The sequence below is a fragment of the Conger conger genome, chromosome 3 (genome assembly GCF_963514075.1).
Source record: "Conger conger chromosome 3, fConCon1.1, whole genome shotgun sequence".
NCBI classification, from domain to species: domain Eukaryota; kingdom Metazoa; phylum Chordata; class Actinopteri; order Anguilliformes; family Congridae; genus Conger; species Conger conger.
Window position 1 is genome coordinate 55237804 of NC_083762.1, and position 22475 is coordinate 55260278.

General features: G+C 41.5%; 2 protein-coding genes across 18 annotated transcripts in view; one reads left to right on the top strand and one right to left on the bottom strand.

Annotated features, from left to right (window-relative positions):
• Positions 1-22475, top strand: part of LOC133124929 (peripheral plasma membrane protein CASK) — a 166170-nt gene that overhangs the window by 93759 nt on the left and 49936 nt on the right. For all 15 annotated transcript variants that reach the window (XM_061236518.1, XM_061236509.1, XM_061236511.1 and 12 more), the window contains exons 4-5: positions 3354-3431; positions 7795-7867. In XM_061236518.1, coding sequence (XP_061092502.1) covers positions 3354-3431; positions 7795-7867 — 151 coding nt within the window. The remainder of the gene's footprint in view (positions 1-3353; positions 3432-7794; positions 7868-22475) is intronic.
• LOC133124563 (probable G-protein coupled receptor 34) lies at positions 13263-22063 on the bottom strand. Of its 3 annotated transcripts, XR_009708328.1 has the most exons (3): positions 21879-22063; positions 17175-17258; positions 13263-14125 (listed from the first exon to the last, which is right to left on the bottom strand). XR_009708328.1 is itself a non-coding variant. In XM_061235864.1 (2 exons), exons 1-2 carry the CDS (start codon positions 21922-21924, stop codon positions 20402-20404), a joined length of 1224 nt encoding a protein of 407 aa, XP_061091848.1. In that variant the 5' UTR covers positions 21925-22063; the 3' UTR covers positions 19258-20401. The 3 variants fall into 3 exon arrangements, 2 of the variants coding, with proteins under 2 accessions (XP_061091848.1, XP_061091849.1); XM_061235864.1 differs by lacking the exons at positions 13263-14125; positions 17175-17258 and adding an exon at positions 19258-21579; XM_061235865.1 differs by lacking the exons at positions 13263-14125; positions 17175-17258 and adding an exon at positions 19258-21623.

A 22475-nucleotide genomic window follows, 5' to 3' on the forward strand; every position in this document is an offset into this window, starting at 1 on the left:
CAGCCTCTCCTGGCACCTCTCCTGTTCAGGCCAGGAATGCTGGGAGAAGGAGCGGGAGCAAGGGAATTTCGAGGGAATGTGGAATTGCGAGAGTCGGTCGGAGGTGTCGCGCTTGCTTGCGAGGCCCTGCAGCAAGGGAAATAAGAGCCCTGAGAGTCTTTTATGTATGACTGCTCTCTCCTTCAATTACAATAACCTATACCTCTCCCCAGGCGGCTATTCTGCTCTGACCAGGGCTCTGGATTTTTCATGGAAAAGAAATTCACTTGAGGGGCCTTGTGGGGAAATTTTGATTTTTTTAAATGCTGTTTTCGTTCCATTTCTGCAGTTTGCCCAAAATGTTTATATCTGTAACAGAATTGTTCTAATGCGAAGTGATCCCACCTTCATTCAAAATGATTAGACCATGACAATAAACATGACGATACAATTCTAGTAGTCAATAACAAGAAAATAAAGGATAAATGCATCTTGTTTTCACCTTTATTATTTTTATCTACAACCTGGAAGAGGTATAGATTTCAGCATAGTCAATTGTGAAGGTTTGAAAGGTTTTTGGAGGAAGAGGGAATGGCTTGTGCTTGGACAGGACTTTTCACTTACAGGAATCACACAATCAGATTGATTGAGAACTGTGATTGAGAACTGCATAGTGAGGGGTTTTGTCTACCATATTAAAAGGCAGCGTGGCAATCGGCCAAGATTCGTTTTATGTAGTTTATGGCATAAAATAAAGATTTATACCCCATGGTTATTCTGCTATATAGAATTCACTTTTGAAATTATGTGGCAGCGCTACTGTTACACACAATGTGAATTTTTAAAAATGCATTCCACTTTTATATACGCTCACTGAGCACCCAGTTGTTAATGCAAAATTTAAATCAGCCGATCATGTGGCAGCAACTAAATGCATAAAAGCATGCGGACATGGTTAAGTGGTTCAGCTGTTTTTCAGACCAAGAGATCTCAGAAACTGCTGATTTCCTGGGATTCTCACGCACAGCAGTCTCTAGAGTTTGTGGAGAATGGTGTGAAAAACAAAAAACATCCAGTGAGCAGCAGTTCTGCGGGCAAAAAATGAATTGTTTATGAGAGAGGTCAGAGAAGTGTCAGACAAAGCTGACAGAAAGTGATAACCTTAGAACATCTCTGAACACACAAAGCGTCAAACCTCTTAAGTGGTTACACAGTAGAAGACCAATAAGTCATTAAAAAATACCTAATAAATTGCTCACAGAGTGTATGTATGTGTGTGTGTATATGTGTGTATATATATATATATATATATATATATATATATATATATATATAGATATAGATATAGATATATAGATATTCCTCAACCGTGATAATGATTCGAGGGGTTTGTATAGGGTTTCCTGGGGCTTGATCTCAGGCTTGCATCACGTTCCATAGTTTTTAAGTGCAATAACAGATGGTTGTGTGAAACAATGCCTGCCAGGGAGTATCCGTTAAGCAAGTAGCATCACAACGCCGCCCGTTTCAGCTGATAATTACAGTGTAAAATTGTCCGTCTGAATCATCATCTTTGATTATTGGTTTATCTGGCAGGCACGCTGGCCCGGGGCAACGTTCCCAGCATTCATTTGGAGCAGACCGGCACAGAACGGATAGTTTTATGGAAGTACGGAGCTACAGTGCAGTCAAGAGCCAAAGATTGTAAAAAGGCCGTGCAGCCTCACAAATTCACAGTTTCACAAATACCCAAGTGTTGAATCCCTCAAATCGTACAAGTGTTGCTGTATTGAACATGAGAGAAATTGAGAGTTCCAGATCAGGGCCTGGTGTTAATAGCTGAGATCAGCAGCACGTAATGAAGGCTAATTAAGATGACAAAAGGTGTTAGTTATCATAGGAGTCTCGGCCCTGTTCAGTCAAGACGCCAGTCTTCACTATGGCCGCCTTTGTATTTTGTAGCTGAACACACCCGGAGACAAAAAAATGTAAATCTGGTTCTGTTTTTTTACTATGTACACTGCAAATATTACTTCCTCAGGAGTGTTTGATTACTCCCTAGCATGTCTGCTGATTCATCACAAAATGTGAACTTTTATCTGCTTGGCCTTGACAGGATGACTCCTGTTGAACTGCCTAAAGGGGTTGCCATTATGAATGTCTTTAATGGTGAGAGATTATGTGCCCCTTCCCACGGCCTTGCACTTTTCATGCCTGGCAGGATGGTTGTGGAGTTTTTATCTGTTGAAGTGCAGCCGCCTCCCCCTTGGTTTGCTGGAGGGCTTCCCAAAGCTGCAGGGGGGGCACCCACCATGACCCATTGTCACCCTGCTATTAACTGTACTGGAGATGATCGAATCGACACTGAAATGTTCTGCTGATCCACATTCACTCCTTTAAGGAATACACCAACGTTTTGGGAAATATACCATTTTTATGCAGTGAAGAAGGTAGTAGCTGTTCCTTCAGAAGATGCGCGGATTACTGCGCTCAACCCGCGGAAAAACGGATACATGCGAGTTCAACGGTTATAGTTCCAAGCATTCCAACTTCTCTGAAAACAATGTCTGTCTCTTAGAATTATTATTATTTTTTTAATTACTTTTTTTTTTCTGTAATTCAAATACATGATACCTTGTATAAATAAGATGGCTTCGGAATTGCGGTAAGGTGTATTTCTTCACTTTAAAGGAGGTAGACTAATGGCTCCCATAGGATTCCAATCTTTATGCTAAACTAACATGTTATGCTAACATGGAAACCGAGCCACAATGAATGCACAAAAATTTAAACGGGCATCTCGTCTTAGTCTGGGTAAGTCGGAAAAAAGTTGTTGTATTTGTTGGTGTATTTCTTTAACCCTCTGGTGTCGGCAGTGCCGACAAGATCAGATCGATTTTCCTTTCTATTTGGATAATTGACTTTGAGATTTTACTATACAGCTGCAACAAACATATTGACAGAAACCTTAGAATCTTGACGTGCACCTATTGACACATAATATTAATAGTTTCATAACGTTTCAAATTAGAAGAATAAGACCGCTGCGATTTGAAAGGTCCCATATTGTACACCTTTTCAGTGTTTTATTTTCGGTCCTGATATCCAGAAGAAGACGTTTGTGTGGTTTTATTTGTGTGCCTCATTGATATCAGTGCACCTCTGTTCTGGTTGTCTGGTTAGCTCCAACAAACTGAGCACAGTCTGTGCCGAGCGCTTGAATTTGTTCTGGCTACAAGGTGGGTACAGTGGGCAACAAGCCTATTGTAGTGATGTCATAACTTCACAAGTCCAAACGGCTCATTTAAATGCTAATTTAGTGTTTGATAAATGGCTAAATGTCTCCCCCCCTCTTTTTGTCTCACCTCTCACAGCATGGATGGAGCAGACCTTTGTTTCGAGATTGTTAAGAGGGCGGATGCTGGTTTTGTCTACAGTGAAGCCGTAGCCAGGTAAGATGAAGGTTCAATATACAGAGACACTATCACAAAAAATATTTACAGGAAATTGGGATAATTAGGCAAATAATTATAATAGGCAAATCTCTGGAAGAAACTGTATATAGAGGGGGCCACTTCTGGCCAACCTGGTGTCAATAATACCTAAATAGTAATAGATGGGTAACGAGGAATCAATCACTGCAAATAAAACAGTGGTTGGCCAGATTATGAGGTATTAAACTAGCTGGTGAAAGAAGTACAAGCAAAGAAATTATCCTGAACTGACAGCCATCAGCTTAGCTCCCTCGATAGTTCTGTGGTCCTTATCCACCTGTCCCACACATCTATAACTGTAGGAATCAGTGTTCAAAAACAGACATTCAAATGGAGATTATTCCCTAGGACAGCAGCTATGTGAAGGAGAAGGCTTTGCCTCCCTTTGTAATTTCACTTATTCCTGGACCTTTCACATATCCACCACCTTGTGAACAAAGCTATCATGGCTGTGCTCCAGAATATGTAGTACACTAACATATTCTAGAGCACAACCATTTAAAGCCTTACAAGTTACAGTAAGAATATATAAAAAATGTACAGTGGAATCTTTTATTAATATTTTATTTTGGCAGGGAAAAGCCTTTGTTGAGAAAAAGTGTACATAAAAAAGAGAATAAGTATCACATATTTTATTTTGGCAGGGAAAAGCCTGTGGCTCACCTATTGGTTCTTGCCAGACTGCAGTCCTAAATATTATGTATTTTCTTGCAGGAAGAACTTTACATTACATTACAGTCATTTGGCAGACGCTCTTATCCAGAGCGGTGTACATCCATCCATCCATCCATTATCTGAACCCGCTTATCCCGATCAGGGTCGCAGGGGGGCTGGAGCCTATCCCAGCATACATACACAATGTACAATAAAGCGCAAACTTTGGTTTACTAAAGCTGATTAATTTTTTATAATGCTAACTCGATTGGCAGAATGTCACTCTTTCCAAAGTACTCAAATAGAATTTTTGGCTGATTTATTTTTAGTTCCAGCAGGTAATCTGTATCAGCAGGTAGCAGATTAAAGTCACTCCAGACAAACTTGAAAGCACTCTGTATAAATGAGCTTGTCAATTAGGCAGGGTGAATCATTTCTTTGTAGAGGCAAGTAAAAAATACTGATAAAATTTATAGCAACGTAATTAGTTGCTATTAGTTCAGGTTAAACCAGCTTTTTCCTGTCTTTTTTAAGTGTTGTATGCTTTCCCCTTCGTTTTTATCACTTGCACTGTACAGCAGGGCCTCCTCACTGCCAGCGCAGATTGGATTATAAAAGCTGGTAATGGTTGTTAATGTCACTGTATTGTTCACTATGTAAAAAGCCTGTTCTGTCCATATCTTTCACTGCCATTCATTAGAAGGGAAATGGCAATATATGATCTCAAGTTCAGGTGAAGGATGAATGGACTGGAAGGCGGGCTGAAAGGCGGGAAAGGAAATTAGGCTCTTTTCTGAAATTGCCAAGTCATTCGAGGCAAAGTGCCTCGCAGCTTTAGATATTACAGTTGATATTCATCTTCGGTATTGCCCATTTATAAAGTCTTAAAGACTTTCGGTTTCAGATACGCAGGTAAGTGTAGGACGGGCCTTTCGTGTTTTTGAACGTTTCCACGGTGCGGCGAATTGGTCCTGTGATATAATGGAGTGCCTTCTGGTTCAGTACAGAAAGCCCATCTGATAAAAGATAATGAAGCTGGTATCAGGCTGGCGGAGGACAGTTTTACTGTAGATACAAAAAAATAAAGGTTTCCTTGTATAAGGAATTGCGATCGGTGTTGCTTCAGCCATTAGACAATTCAGTGCTCGGTTTAATGGCAGGGTTATCCAAATTAGGAAGCAAATCCATCAGTTCTGGTTGTTAAATGTTGTAATTATGTTGTATTCTGCGCCATAAAAAATACATGAGCAAAATTGGGCGTAAAAGAAAAGGGCATGACATCACAGATATGGGTTCTTAAGTACAGTATGTGTATAAATGTAGAACTGACGCTCAATCGACCTTCTTGTGCTTTCGTAGGTTCTACCATTTGTGGTTGGAAAAAATCCTTTGTTTTTGTTGTATAATATAAGGAAAAATGTGTAGTACTTCAGTGAATTCCTGGTCAGATCAGATTGAACTTCATTTGTTGCTCTCAAAACATGCAAGACAATGCTTTGAAGGCAGCTGCCAACTTGGCCAGTTGCCTCTTTGCCCCAGTAAGCAGCTGCCACTAGGGACTGCAGCCTTTATAGGCATCAAGTTAATCTCTCACAGATGGAACAACCTACAGTATGAGGGATACACCTGGTGCTGCCGCAAAATTGGCCCAATTAGGGCACCTTAGTCAGCAGCATTCTGTGATGCCTACAAATAGGGACATCATTTACAAGTGCGAGTTCTACTTACTGCTAAAAATGCTGTTTTATAGGTCAGCATTTTTGTGAAATGGAATACGGCCAAGGTAATTTCTTCTAATCCAGTTTGTGAGATACAAATGATACAGGAGCTCAGTAGCACCATGAGAATGTGCGTTCTGGTTAATTTGCCTATTCAGCAGATAGGCCATTAAAGCAGGGAGTTCACCACGCCGACAGACAGGCTCCCGTTAGTTGCCCGTCACCGTGGGACCGGGGAGGGGGGGGTCTCCTCTGCACTTTTCGGGTGTGGTCTGTCCCAACTCTCTGTCAAAGTGTTGGTAAATTGCATTAAGTGGATGCGCTTGCAATTCCAAATTCCGTAGATGTCCCAGGAGGCTTCAGCTGATGACATAATTTATCTTTATTTTTGTAGCAAAAGTTTTTACAATCGAACTCGTGTGGTCTTCAACCTTCCCAAATACTCACACGTCACCCCCCTGCTTACTTCCCTCCACTGGCTGCCTGTCATGGCTCGCATCAAATTCAAAACATTGCTGCTAGCCTTCCAAGCAGTTAAAGGGTCTTCCCCAGCTTATCTACAAAAAATCATCAGACCCTACACCCCTGCCAGACCTCTTCGTTCAGCCTCCACAGGCGGCTTGGCACCTCCCCCTCTCAGAACCTCCACCTCACGCTCACGACTACTGTCTGTTCTGGCTCCACGGTGGTGGAACGAACTCCCCGTTGAGGTCAGAACTGTAGAATCTCTCCCCACCTTCAAGCGCAAGCTGAAGACACACCTCTTCAAGCAGCACCTCTCCCCATCCCTCCCTACCTCCCTGTGAACCTTAATTGTTGTCTCTGACTTGCTTTGTGTATCGGTATTTTTAGTTGGCTAGGTAAGCAGTGTTTGGATAATTAACTTTGGTCACTTTTGCTCTGTTCGTTTGTTTGTTTCTTTGTTCAAAAAAAAAAGAAAAAAAAAGAAATTGGCCCTCGTCCTTATCTTTGTTGTACAGGTAGCAGTTGAAATTGTACTTCCCTCTAGGGTCTTTCAGCGCACTTATCCCTGGTTATGGGTATGAACTTTGTTGTACGTCGCTCTGGATAAGAGCGTCTGCCAAATGCCAATAATGTAATGTAATGTAATGAACTGGCAGCATAACAAGTAGTTATTTTGGAATCAAGCATCAAATGCGTGCCTAGATCCATTCATAAGTAGTGCTACGCAATATGAAGAAACGGTACGCATATGGGCAAAATGCAAGCAAATTCAAGCGCCAAGTACCTACAGAAGTAGGTTGTCACATTTAAACTTACCAGAACATTCCAGGAACGTCTTGCCACAGCCAGGATATTATGGTTTCTTCACAGTTGGCCCGGTCTTTAGTATTGTCTTTAAAATTATACAATGGTGCTCTATCCACAATTAGAAAAACCAGCTTGTCTTCCATGTGTTCTTTCCAAAGTGGCAGCAGACTAGCCTACTTTTGGTGAGAACACCGTACGCTTTGAAACTGCTGCTGTAGACACCAGCCTCGTTGTCTTCTACTTGCGCACCACGCCCATTCTCATTACATTACATTTTATTTAGCAGATGGTTTTATCCAAAAAAAAGTGCTTATCAAGGCCATTACAACAATTACAGGACAGGTTGGATAAGATACAATTAAAAAATAATCAGTTGTATAACCATGACCATTAAATTTAGTGCACATGGCAAATTCTCCACGTCAAATCTCAAATCTGCACGCCAATTGGCTCGAAGGGCCAACCGATTAGTTTTTTGAGTCGGGTCCCGACGGGGTCCAAATGCTTTCTGCAAGGGCCGACTACTCCCTACGGCACGCACACGCCAGGCAGACTGTAGCCCTACGCTCGGCCGACAGTGTCGGTCAGCTTGGTGCATTCTGGGATTAAGTCTGAAAGCTGGCCAAGTTAGTGATGCCGTGAACACCCCCAGAAACCTCCCTTTTCTCTGTTTTCAGCCACTACATGCGACAGATCCTCGAGGCTCTGCGCTACTGCCATGACAACAACGTCATACATCGGGACGTCAAGGTAGGGTTCTTTTTTTTCTTATTCTTTTTGTTTGTGGATTTTGCATGATAACCAGCAGGCAAATCTGCCTGTCATTTTGTCATGCAGTTGTTGCAAGTTTGGCATTGATGTGTTACAGATGATAACTCTTAATTTACTTCTCATTTTGTTTGGAGTGAGACTCAAGGTTCTCCCAAATTAGTGCTCCCAACTGTACCAACTCAACCATATCTCAGCTAAAAAATGGTACAGGAACAGGCGCTTCTGCACTTCTTAGGACTGTTGTATGGTTAGCCGCTGCCCGACCCCAGAAACAAAATACAATATACAAAATACAATACAAAATAAAGTGTTCATTGGATCGTGTCCCATATATGTGTCTGCATAATATTTTCAAGCCTATTTAGCGCAAGTTACATTTGTGCCGGTAACTTGGAAACCCACCCACCCCTCTTTCAGATGTTTTCAAAGGCATTTTTCTGTATTTGGCAATCACTAGGCAGTCTCTGCGAGAGACGGTCATGCATTTACACTCTGCCAATTACAATGTTCCTTTCCGTCTCTCAACAGCCGAAAGCAGCATGTATTATGCAGGACCTGAGGACAGTCCCCTACCTCGTCTTTGTCTCTCTGTTTTTCATTTGGTCTAATTGATGTGTCTAATTGAAGGCCCTTGATAGTGAGATGGAGAGAGGCTAGAAGTCTGTAATTAGTGCTGGGAAGGCTCTCTCTTGCTCTCACTCTTTTATTCTCTCTCTCGCTCACACACACACACACACACACACACACACACACACACACTCATATTCACTCTCGCACCCTTCTGTTGCTGTAAGGTTAGCACACATTTGTCATTCTCTGAGGGAGTTTAGATTAAGCGACTGTGTACCACGCGGCCTTCTGCCGTTCACCCTCTCTGTTCTTTCCTGTTCACTCTGCTCAGCCTTCCCTTCTTTCAATGTATCGTGCAGAACATTGCCCGAGTAGCTCTTGCATCATCTGCTGTTTCAGCAGATCATTACCTAACTAGAACAACTGTCTGGTTGTATCTCTAGACACCAAATTAAGCCTCATTTAAATCTGTGCCAATGCTAAAGGTTTTCCTTAATTTAATCTCTAAACAAGATTAGAGATTAAATCGGCAAAATGTGGAAAATGTTTATGTACTAAAGAAATTCACTGTTATAACAGTTTGGGGAAAAGTATCCTTCTTGGTAGACACTGACAACAGAAAATTCCAGTCAACCACCTTATTCATTGTCAGTGATTTCTCTTCTGCAGACAGAGGGTTTCAGGCTATAAAGCAGTCCTGGGTCGAATATGCTTTTAATAACGGTTTTGGATTCAAATATTTTTATATGCTTTACTTAGCTTGTCTGGTCCTCTTGCTTGGCTCAATTGCTCCAGGCAAGATGCACAGAATAGTGCACAGAATAGTATTTTGAATCCAAAATAATTACATATTTGACCCAGGTCTACTCTAAAGGTACTTGCTGGCTGACCTGTGTGGCCTCAATTTTGCTGGTTGGAGTCTGGGTTCTGAACATCACTCCTGTGGGTTAGCCCCCGCTATGTACTAACTCAGTTACTCCAGTTTATGGGAATGCCTGTGTACCTATTGGCAAAGTGGCATAGGTGGACCAGGGAGTCTGATGCTACTACTGTGGGTTAAGTTCTCTTAGTTTCTGTACTGGGTAATGCGCTTCAATTGAATAATAGGAATTGGTATATTGTTCTTCTTCTTTTTGCCATTACATGGCTGGGTGGCAAGTAAGTGTGTGGACTGTGAAGACTCCCCAAACGATTTTGAAGCTAAACATTTATGCACATACCTGACAGCGGCTAAGATTTGGCACGTATTGTGGAGGTCACTTGAAATCGCCGTCCTTGTTGAATATTTAACAGCACGCATGGGCGTAAGCACGCTCGCCCACGCGTGAAAGTCAAAGTCGTCATCGCATTTCATTTGAATTCCGATACACATTCCTTCAGTAAGCTTTTGTTTACTTATGCTGCTGTTTGTCACCGAAGCCCTTAAGCAGGCTAAAGAAGAGTTTGACGATTGCATATGTTTCTATATGCTGCAGGCTTTATGGTTTACTCCCCCTTACAAAATATCATCTTATTCACTGACCTATTACCAGCAGCTACAGGCTACAGGGTACTGGCTCCATTTCTGTGATTGTTATGTTTTGTAGGCCCGAAACAATTTTAAAAATGCAGCCTCATCTTGTGCACTGCTGTTACTATAGTGCATTTTTGTGTTTTTCTTCTTTTCTTTCTTTCTGCTAAAATCATATCCCATAGTTGCAGGAGCTGCAGGATTCTGGTGTAGAAGCAGTGTGTGACAATGAGGGCCATCATAACTGGGGCTGTTACCAGCAAGCTTTGGAAATGTTCATTGATATCGATGGCTCATTCTTTAAGCATAAACATAATGTATTTTGAAATGATGAACTAAAGGAATGAGCAAGATTCAAAGCAGGATTAGACCTGTCAGGGGAAGTTTGTGTGATATTTCCTCTTGGCTACTTTGCTGTAATTGCATATTTCTTCAGTCGGATCAGTGGAACAAATTGTGTGAGGGTCTGTGGTGCCTTGTGAATGTTTCTCACAGTCTTCTGTTCAATGAGTGGCAGATGCCCTCTCCCTTCCAGTGCCATTTGTTAGTTCAGCTTTGTTCAAACTCATGCCCACCCTCGCCTGGGGCACATGTCATTCTCAGCCAAATGGATCAGGTAGTCATGGGCATTAGCTGTCGACCAATCGCCCTCTAATTGGACAGCACTCAGAACAAATTGCAATGCATGATACTATTTCTGCATTTGCTTAACAAGATGGCACTGCTAAGGTTTTAGACAACTTATTCCCGGTGACATAGGTGAGAAGCACTCCATGCCAGTTCAATCAGAAATGTGTAAGCACATTGGCACTCGGCGACAGTGGTGTCTCTGTATCCGTTTCCCACCGCGAAGCAAAACCGGGACAGCACGTCCGCGGTGTCTTGCAGCCAGTTCAGAGTCACAGCCATCTTACAGTTTGAGGTCTCCATCTGCTGTCCCTTGACTGGCTGCCTCTCCGCAGCAGGAGATGGGACACACGGTGGCAGCCTGCAAAGCAGAATGGAGCAGAGCTAGGACACCGCCAATGTGCCCCCCACCCACCCCAGCCCCACACATCAACACAAGTACCAGACAGGTCCATGACAAGCACAATGTGATCGTGTCACTGTTGGGATAAAATTACGGACTAGTACAGTATGTTCAAGGAATAATTCACCCCAAAATTCATAGTTCTCTATTTGCAGAGGTAGTAGTCAGATTACTCCTGATGACGTAGGTGGGCAGAACTGCCCTCCTGTTTAGACCGAAATGTATGTATGTTGGTTGGTTGCTGCAACTTACCCTGGATGAGCCTACATGAAAATGCTCTGAATTTGTGCATTAAGCCCTTGCTGGTATGGGTTTCTATTTTCCATTGATTCAGATAGAAGCACTACAGAATCAATAGTCACATTGCAGGCCTGGGTATTCTGTTTTTCAGTGTCTTTCTGCACTTAAGCTTAGTTTAAGTCATACACTGGCTAGATAATCCAACAGCTTGTTTTCAAGGTCTTAATCGGCTGCTAATTGAATAAACCGCAGCCCTCCTTGTTTTAGCAGAATGGGAAAACAAACATTACTGTGAGTAGGAGAATAAGATGGAGATTGTGTCCGTTCAAACTGCATCAACATAATATGCTCCAAAAAATATCAATTTATTTGGATAGGACAACATCGTCATGGGAAATTCAGGATTGCAATGTGACAGTGAATTAATCTGCATTAAATTGTGGTGTTTCATTGAAAATAGCAATAGCAGTTTCCATTCTCTAGCAGTCATGGGGTGGTGGTGATGCAAAAAACTGCCTTTAAATTTCCAACTCTATCAAAAAGCATGCGCACTATCACATCCGAATAAAAGAAAAATGTAATGTTTTCCATTTGAAAAGCAAACAAAAAATGATTTCTGAGGACAACCTTTGGGTGGCTTGCTTCAGAGTCTCTCCTTATAGAGATGGAATGGCAATATATCGGAAGCAATTATAAATAATATATCATTATCAAGATCAGAGTAATATATTGCAATGCTTCACCATATATAGACAAATATTCCAATTACTGCCACTTTAGGATATTTCAGTGTACTCAAATCAAATGCATTGTCGTGAAAGATATTTCTGATTATTTTCCAAAATGTCAACAGTGCAGTATATTGCATTTCCTTAACTGTGAGGAACCAGGTAGTGGACTAACCACATGACGCGCAGTGAGGAGCACTGAGAGATATACTTTACTTTAGTTGCTGTTGTCGGAGGGACTGAGGGGTGGGTAACATGAAACATGGCTTCCTGTATAAAATAGCTTTCATACTCATACACTGCAAACATTAGTTGCAACAGGCCCCTGTAGGAGACGAGTACTGATTGTATCGAAGCATGATATGCTGATGCCCTGTATCCAGTTACTGAAATGTTTTACTGTGTTATTGGATGTTATTTATGTTTCAAATAAGCACATGCTTTTCCTCTGCGTGAGAGCCCTAATGGAGGCTGAATGAGGAGCATTTTGTGCAGAGGGTTGGCAAATCTACAAAAGCAAATGAGCTCGGACAGGAAAATATACCCACGGTGAACAGAAAAGAAACGGTGCCAAAGCTCTTGAAGTATAAGGATCATACCTTTCTGAAGCAGGACTGAAGAGTCTGGCATTAGTGTATGTGTCACCCTGTGTTTGTAGGTAACGCGAAGGTCAGCCCGCATCCCTGTCTCGCATCACAGGGATGATTCAAACGCTTGCCCTTGGGAGCCGAGTACAGCTGTTGACATTTTCGGTTTTCCGGAAGAATCCTTCATTGCTATAAAGGATGGCTTATGATACCAGAGCTCTGGCCAGAATGTGCTGTTCACATTATTGGTGAAATGACAAATCTTTATTTTCAATGAGAGATGACTGCAACACGCACACCACAATGGAGAAGCCGCAAAGAGAAAAAATGACGCATAAAGTTTGCCGTGGAAAAGCGCAGCTGCCAACTGGAAGTCCAATTTAGTGTTATTCCATCAAAAATGGGTCCTTCACACAGAATGCTAATATGCCAAGTCTTGACTTCCCTTGTTTTCCCCATTGTTTTCAATGGGCAGAACTGTACCAAAGGATATGAGTTGTACATAATAACACGATGAGACTATTTGAAATTTCAATGTTGTTTTTGAATATCTGGATGCAACCGTCCACTTGCAAAATCTTTTTCAAAATTGCAGACTGTCAACCAGAAAATTATGACAGCGAAATGCATATTTTTATTCATCAGTTTTAAGTCAAATGTTTGCATTTGCTGAAATCCACAAAAGACAGGAAATGAAATTGATCAGCCCTAACGCTAACATCAGCCTGCTCTCTTAAAGGCAAAAAGCCTTTCTGTGATGGACAAAAGCGACTAAATTTAAAGCAGCATAGCAATGCATTCAGCCTACTCATATTTTTTTACTGGCAGCAACAATTTTTTGGAAACTTCAAACACTTGTTACTGTCACTATGGTTCACATGAAATATTTTAATACATTTTCTAAATATTTTCTGAGAAACACCTTAATTATTGTTTGACTGCAATCATTAATTAAGATTTAATATTAATAATCTGTTTGATTTTTAGAGTGTGTGATTTTTGTTGCAAATATTATTTCAGTTCAGTTATTTCAAGATATGGAGCCTGTCTTGCTTGCGCCTCAGTTTACGTCAGCTCTTTAGAGGTGGATACATTTCAGACAAATCTACCATTGTCAAGTGCATGAACTTTTGTGAATTCAACAGAATACATAATCAGCAGTCCCCTCCAAAAGTATTGGAACAGCAAGGTCAATTCCTTTGTTTTTGCTCTACACTGAAGACAATTGAGTTTGAGGTCAAAAGATGTACAGATCCAAATATCAGCTTTTATTTCCTGGTATTTTCCATCTAGATTTGCTAAGCAACTTAAAACATATCCCCTTTTGTATTAGACAATTTTTAGGTGACCAAAGGTATTGGAGTATTGAGCATGTCCCTGTGGAAAGTTGAACAGGTTTTTTTTTTTTGTTTTTGTTTTTTTTTGTTTTTTACATTCTGTTAAAGACCCACAATGCCCTTGTCGTGCCATCAGAAGCCCCCTTCTTCCTGCCCTTGTGATAGGGAACACAGAAAGGAACGTTCCCGCACCCACAGTTCTGTCCCGATCAGTCCGATCACTCCATCTGCGCACCTAATGGGGCAGAAAAATTGGGAAAAGTGGTCATATTTCCGGTGGCAATTTGGCCAGTAAATGGCAAAGTGCTGTTTTCATCTCGACTGAACGTCCCTGAAGTCTTTCAGAACATGATGGTACATATTTTTATTTATTTATCATTGGAAGCTGAGCCACTTTAAATTTCAGTCTGAAGCGCAGCATAAATCTAGTCTTTCTCTCAACAACCTCAATGCGTTCTGTGCGTTCTCATCCTGTTGGAAATGTTCTTTGTTGACATTTCTGTTTAGAAAATTGAGAAAAACAGTACAATTTTGCATAAATCCATGATGTGGCTATGGAATAACACCATAGTGTACGGCTGGCTTGATGTGCTAGTCTGCATTTTTTCCACCAAACTGAAAGAGGAACTAGACTGTGAAAATGCCCTGAAATGTGGCTTTTCTGGCAGATGGTGTCTTTTTTCCATACAGGTGCTGATAAAGTTGGCTGTGAATGACAAACCCTTGGGCTGCTAAAAGCCATCGCCAACAGGGTATCTGCGTAGAGGCAGTGAAAGACCATCATTGCGCTGAGCTGAATCACTGTGAACATGTACCAAGCTGCCTCTATCCCTCAATCCTCTGTCCCTTTCGCATGGCTCTCAGACCTTCCCAAACTGGATAGGTAACTTTATTATCGCAGCGGTATCATTGTCCTCACTATGCCTGGCTTTTCCACAGCCCCCCGGTGATTAGCCTCTGTGAGAGGAGGATAGAAACAGAAAGGGAACAAATTTACGGAGTAAATTGTTGTTGTGTTGGTGGTGGTGGTGGTGGTGGTGGTGGTGGTGGTGTTGTTGACTCACCGCTATTTTTGTGATACATCTGTAGTTATTAATCTATTAATATTTAATTTTAAAGCAACTTTGTACATGAAATGGAGACAGACAGACAGACAGACAGACAGACAGACAGACAAAGAGGTAGGAGAAACCAGTTGAGGCAGAGAGAGACCAGGGACACATTAACAGTGTGCAGATTCAGTGACCACATTCTTGCTATCAAAACAGGTTGCCACTGAAACACGTAGCTAGATCTCTATCAAACACACAGATCAGTTGTCAAATACAGACCAGGGTCAAATACATAATTGTTTCAAAATAGTTTTCTACACTTCACTGAGCTTGTCTGGTGTATTGGAATCTAAGAAACACTAAAAAACTGCAATCCCTGCCTCCTGGTCCTCTTGGCTGGCTCAATTCCACCAAGCCACGTCAACTGAGCAGAGAAAAGTGTTTGAATCCAAAACAAGCATGTATTTGTCCCAGGTCTGTTCCTCATTCATTCTGAAACACATTTCTGCTTGTTTGGGTATTCGGACAGTTGTAAAATTTCTGTTATTTTGACTAGTCCAGCACATTGGATTTGAGATGAATCAATGAATATGGGGTTAAAGACTGTCACCTTTAATTTGAAGGAATTCACATCCATTTCAGGTGATTGGTGTAGGAATTAGGTTAGGAGCCAAAAGTAATTGGACAGTTGGCTTCTAAGCCTTTTCTGTTTAGTTGGGTGTATTCATTCACTTCCTTAGTGCATGTATTGTAAAGCTTTCTGTATCTAGTCTTGATTCTAGGTATTTGATTGTCTTTGGAGTCTGTTATTGGCATTTGTCAACATGAGGACCAGAGTCATACTGATTTGCTGTCACAGTTTTTTGATGTGCGGTGCATTTATGACATAAGGTTTATCTGGTTTTATAAGTACAGTGTTGCATGTATGCATAAGACCACAGTCTCGTTCCTTTTTATATATGTATGTTGGGAAGGTGAGCACATTAAAAAAAAGATTTAAAAAAATCATTTGCTTCAGTTTTACATTTCTTACTTTTTTTTATTTGATTCTAAATCGTACTGCAACTGCTAATAATAATAATAATAATAATAATACTTATTATTTAGTAACTATTCTCTCATGCAAGACAAAATGTTGCATTGTCAGCATTCCACACATGAAAGCTACACTATTTAGTAAAGGAAGGAACAAGTAAGATCAGTGCTTTGTCCAGTCTCCCTCTCTATTTGCTTGTTGGCATGTCTGCAGAAAGTAAAGCGGCGTGTCAATAAAACAAGTCCATCTTATATTAGCCTGAATGTTCCTTAATTCCCTCTGCCTGGATTATCAAACTGCCAAGGGACTGAACCAACCTGGTGCCAATGTGTGTGTCAAGGTGAAATAAGGCAGGCTAAGTAGGAGTTAGCTAGATTTAATGGGGGAACTCTTCGACATCAGAACAATTTCTGAAGCAATAATGCCACATTACTATGACTATTGAAGAAGATTAAATCGCCAACCGTCTAGCACTAACATAACAGTCACTATAGGCTGTAACATGCCTAATTGGTGATTAAAGCTTATTATGCAGTAGTTTTGGAAATGAAATGGGAAAATAATAAGCAATTTACATGTACTGTACCCACACACACATTTTTTTCAACACATGGTTCAGTCCCTCTCTACAATGAAGGATACACCCCTCATGTTTTATGAAGGGACAGGCATGGCACTGCTCAGATACCATTAGCTACTTGTTGTCTATGTTTGGAATCTTCCTAACATAGGCCAAAGTAGTGGTATATTCCGTACAGTATGTAGGAGATATGCTTATACCACCCACCTATACCAAGTGGCATTATTAAAATCAGTCCATTAACAGTCAATCACTTCAGTCTGCAATTATTTTGTTGACTCACAAAGGTATATAAGGACCATATTTTATACTTATTATGATGTAATATTATGTTGTTTTTTTATTACTTGCCTATACACATAAATACACCCGAACATTCATTCTCTCTCTCTCGCTCTCGCTCTCTCTATCTATCTCTCTCTCTCTCTCTCTCTCAGTGGCCATTATCTACTCTCTACTGTAATGTAAATATTAATAGACTCCCTTGCCATCATCATTGCAATGTAGATTATGATTTCCTTGTAGGAAAGGAACAAGGGTGCAAGAAATGAGCGGTGGCACAGCCCTGATCCCAGAATCTAGTGTTTGGTGGCCTCTAGTGTTCAAACGGACCCACCGCATGTAGTGACAACTGCTTGGACTTCAATCTCTTGAAAAGGGGATTTTAACCTCCTCCTTCCTTTTTTGCTGCTAGCTCCACCTATTGGGGGAGGCAAAAAAGGAACATTTCAAACATCAGTTCAAAGCCATGTCAATGAAAGCCTTCTAACTTTGGCTTCTAGTTCTAAAAAGGAACATTTAATGGGGTTGGAATTGGACAACCTCGATTGACTTTTTGGTAAGGCAGGAAACAAGGTGGTATGAGGTACGAAATGAGCAATTGGTAAGGCCCCCACTAGTCAGAAGTTCCACTTCCACACAGTGGTGTGCTGTTTCTGTCCTAATAAGTTTCTGCATACCATTGGTGCAGAATTTTTTTTTCTTTTATGGTTCCACAACAAGGCTGTGGTCAGATCAGATAAATAGTTTCATGTATAGCTGAAACAATTTATTTGATTCATTTATTGAAGACAATGCAAATAGGCATTTGTCGATTTAAAAAAAAAAAAAAAACAAAAAAAAAAACACGAAACATTTCTGGCTAATTGTGCATAGCTGTTAAGGAATTGGCTTGTCAGGTAATAGAATGTGCTAGATGCTGACATGTAATGCAATTTCAAACCCTTACAGGCTTTTGTATAATTATGGGTTGGTTGCTATCAGCACTGATTTAGAAGAGTGAGCACACAGCGAGCAGACAGAAATCACCTTGTGAGACCGTTCCGTTGGTGATGATTATGGTGAACATGAGTGTGATGATGATGGTGGTGAATCCTGACCATCTCATCCATCTGTTCAACAGGCTGAGTGCAGCCAGCTAATCAGAGGGAGTTCAAGGTGACCAGGGTCTGGTCAGCTCTGGCTGGGTCTGATGTATGGACCAAATGGCACAGCTCACATTTTCGCTTTCTAACATGCGGTTTTATGCCTTGTATGTCCTTTCCTTATCACAATACTTATTTATCTCCTTGGTTCTTGTGAAGCGTGACCCTCTGTGTCTTTGCAATGTGTGGAGGCCAGATTAAGATGGCGGATTCTGCACAGCGCACTTCCTCTGTGAACCTTTCAGAAATGCACATTTTTACAGGTTTCGGGTTCATATTTCACGTCTCAGCCCGAGGACCAAAACATACACCAGGACGTACTGCAGGAGAAAAGAGGAAGCAGATATCCCGTTCTCATTGATTGATAGTAGAGCGCGGCTCAGGTTTTTGTTTTGCTTAATTTGTAAATGAATGGGATTCATTATTTCTTCAAAAGCCCTGTCATGCCTGGCTGCGTCTCTCGCTCTCGAGTCTGAAAGCAAGCTGGCACCCCAGCCACCTCCCTGCCTCTCTCATTCACAAGCCCTCCAACCTACTGTGGCACAAAACAGCTGCTAGTGAAGTCTTTCTGTAACCAATTCAAAAACCTCATCTTAACCAGTTTCTCAAGTGGAAGAAACCGGTCTTTTTTATTATTATAAAAATTTGATTGTCAAACATCTTCATGTATAGATCAATTGTATAAGTGTAAGCAGTGTTTGTTGAAGTATGTGTATGGCGCATTGACTCTAACTGTTAAACACCAATGTGCTTTAAATCGTCTTCACCATGATTGGCTGTAGAATCCTCAAAAGCTCTGGGTACAGCTGACCTAGGCAGGTCAGGGGGAACCAGCACTCAATCCTCATGAAGCCGTACAGTTAACATTGACAGCACAATGGCGTCTTTCAAGCCATTTCCTCTGCTCTTGCCCCTTCCCCCCAGAACATGTCTCCTCAGGCTATTGGCCTTGTCTGTGGGAGTAAGTAATAGTTTCCCTTCTCTTTTTCACACCTGTGACAGTGGCTTGTTTATCTGGACCCCAATGGGAATTGTAGACCTCCAGACATCCAACATGTGAACATTTCCTATGTTTGTCTGAGACTGCAGCCACACTACTGCACCTTGAAATTGTCTGGTATTTTCTTTATTTTTTTAAATGCGAGGGGAATAATATTTTGTTTATTTAAACTGAACTGTATTGAGTCATCTGTAAATTACAGTATATTTCCAGCATGTTTTTGTTTGTATGGATAGACAAATGATGGAGTAATGTTTTATTTATACACTGTACATAGATGGGGAGTGTGAAAATGCATATTTGCATAAGTACTTCCTTGTTCAGAACCGTATTCACACATCATCTCTACTTGAAAGGTTATTTGGTCTGGTATGATGGCCAGGAATGGTTTCTGCTTCCTATTAACACATTTTAGGTGTATGATTATTCGCATACTGGTGTTGAAAGTGCAACATTCATACACTTTTATGTCAATATAAATGTCTTGGTCTGGATGTCTGGTTGATTCAGGTCCTTGTTAGCATCTTTTGGTCCAACAGCTCAGTTGGGGAGATGGATCCAGTCCGAACTCCTGGCCTGAAGTGCCACCATGTCTGTTGGTTTTTGTGGATTGCTTTCAATTGGTAGTCAATCTAGGCTTGGGGCAAGGTGTGTGCACTTTTTTGCCATTTTCAGATTTGAATTACTTGACTGCCTAAACAGCAAACAGCACTGTATGTACCCATCCATGGCTACCATGTCAGGCTGTATGTGTTCAAATCTTAAACTCCTCTGAATTAACACAATTTGGATTACATTACATGACATTATTGGCAGACTCTCTTATCCAGAGCGACGTACAGTTGATTAGACTAAGCAGGAGACAATCCTCCCCTGGAGCAATGCAGGGTTAAGGGCCTTGCTCAAGGGCCCAACGGCTGTGCGGATCTTATTGTGGCTACACCAGGATTAGAACCACCGACCTTGCAGTGGTTCTAAGGTAAATCCTAGTCCTTTACCTTAACCACTATGCTACAGGCCACCCCAGATTGCAGGTCACAAGGTCTTCTGTGTCTTTCATCTAAATTCTAGGAATAGTTATTATGCACAGGTAAACGGGACTTCAGAGTGTCTGACAATGTTATTCCATAAAGGACCTTCGGGGATCAGTTACCTTCTTCATGGTTTAGTGTCCATGGACCTTCCTGAATATATTCTAATCTGATTTCTTCTACATATCCATGGAATTGGTGTGATTTCTTCCAAGTATCCATGGAATCAGTGTGATTTCTTCCAAGTGTCCACGGAATCAGTGTGATTTCTTCCAAGTGTCCACGGAATCAGTGTGATTTCTTCCAAGTGTCCATGGAATCAGTGTGATTATCATGGTCAAATAGGAATTGCTTATAGACAAAAAAATGCCCTCAGCAAGTCTTACCGTTAGGTGGCTTGATTGGACACCGGCATCACATTGGACGCCTGCATGGGTACGATCAGGCCTGCCCTTGGCCTCGAGGGTGTGTGTGACTGAGTGGAGCTGCTGAACTTCACAGAAGTCATATTTGCGAGTAAGTGGAGGAAGTTTCCAAAAATCTGCTGGGTGGCACGTCGTACTGACCTGGACAACAGGAAGTACATGACTGGATCCAGGCAGCTGTTGAAGGCAGAGAACAGGAGCACTATTTCATTGGTTCTGTCCATCAGTCTGTTCCAGGAGCAGGATGTCTTGTGGATCTGAGAGTGGATGTAGATGGTGCGGAAGACGTGGTAGGGGACGAAACAGACTGTGAAAAGGAAGAGGATAAAAAAGGACTTCTTGGCTGTCCTGTTATACTGGAGTGCATTGGGGAAATCTGGGTTCTTTCTAGAATTCCCCAGCAACTTGAAGGCGATCTTGCCATAGGAGATGACCAAGGAGAGGAAGACCAGCCAGAAGAGGGCCACTAAGAAGCAGTTGAAGTAGGCCTTCCATTCGACCCCTTGCATCTTCTTGTACTGGAAGCACCTTTCCGGGTCCTGGCTACCCTCAGAGATTGCCGCTATTGGAACAGTAGCAGCGATCGACAGGGCCCAGATAATCCCACAGATTACCTTGCTCCTTGTGCTCGACTTGCTCGATTGCTGAATACAACTGCCAGCAGCTCTATGGAAATTGATGTAGCGGTCAACGCTAATTAGACCTAACAGGGTGATGCTAATGTACATGTTCATGTAGAAGACATTTCCCACCACCTTGCACAGAATGCGTCCCAAAGTCCAGGTGTTGTAATAGCTGTGGTACATCACCCGGAAAGGCAGGCAGATAACCAGAAGGAGGTCAGCAATGGCAATGTTGACCAAATAAACCCGCACTGAGTTTTTCTTGCTATGGATGAACAAGAATACCCAGAGAGCTAGCAGGTTCCCTCCCAGGCCAAACACAAAAATCAGGGAGTAGCAGAAGGCCAGAGTTATACTCAGGGCAGTATCATCCATCTTGCAGGTGGAGTCCCCTGGTGTATGGTGGACAGATGTATAGGATGAATTTAGCAGGCTTGTGGAGAGCAGACTTGTCATGATGTGCGTGAAGTTTTGTTCAGGTGGAGTTCCCTCATCACTTGGGAGATATTTCACAGATCCTGATTTTGAAAGAGAAGTGTAATGTGCGATTCAGTCCCTGTATCTGGGCCAAACCAAAAGGAAATATCCTCAAGACCAACAACTGGACACTGCTGAAATGCCAAATAGTGGTGAAATTACTTAAGACAATATGTAAAAAAAATTTAACTGTTTTGGTTGCTTATAAATCAGTAGTTCATCTGTGTATGCATAATGTTCATCTGTGTATGCATAATGTATAGTAACTTTAAGTTGTCCAGAAGAGGTATTGCAGTTCCACCAGTAGCGCTATAATCAATTATAATATTAAATGACTCACCCATTTGTGTGTTTTCCATAACAAGCTCTTCTCCCAATATTTCCATTTCCTCTAATCCCGAATATGAACCGCTTTTATAGGACTACAAGCAGCTTTCCCTGTGTGTCGAGCAAAAGGACGCTGTGTCCGTTTTCTTCAGAGATGAGCTCATACCCCTTGACTAGAGACTGAAGGCGTGTTGAAACCCTCCCCTGACAGCAGGCAGAACAAAAAAAAAATTTTCAAAAGAGGAAGGAAATAGACTGCTTTACTAAACCAACCGCAGCTTGAATTCCAGAGAGTTCTGTCAGAGAGATATCTCAAAGATTTGGATCAGCCACGCAGGGTTAGTAGGTGTAGTCAGAGTGATATGGATTGCTGAATAAGACCTCATTACATTCTGTGAAGAACTATTTCTGGGTTTTTTTTAATTTTATTTATTTATTTATTTTATTTTTTTCCTCCCCCCTTGGCTTGCTTTTGTGTGGATTTGTGCTGGAGTCTGCATGTACTGTGACAAATGTTTTGTGAAATGCCCTGTGTAAATAACTTTAGATTTGGCTTGACTTGTGCTTCCTCATATTTAAAGTCTCTCTTGTCAAAAGTTGTGTTGTCACA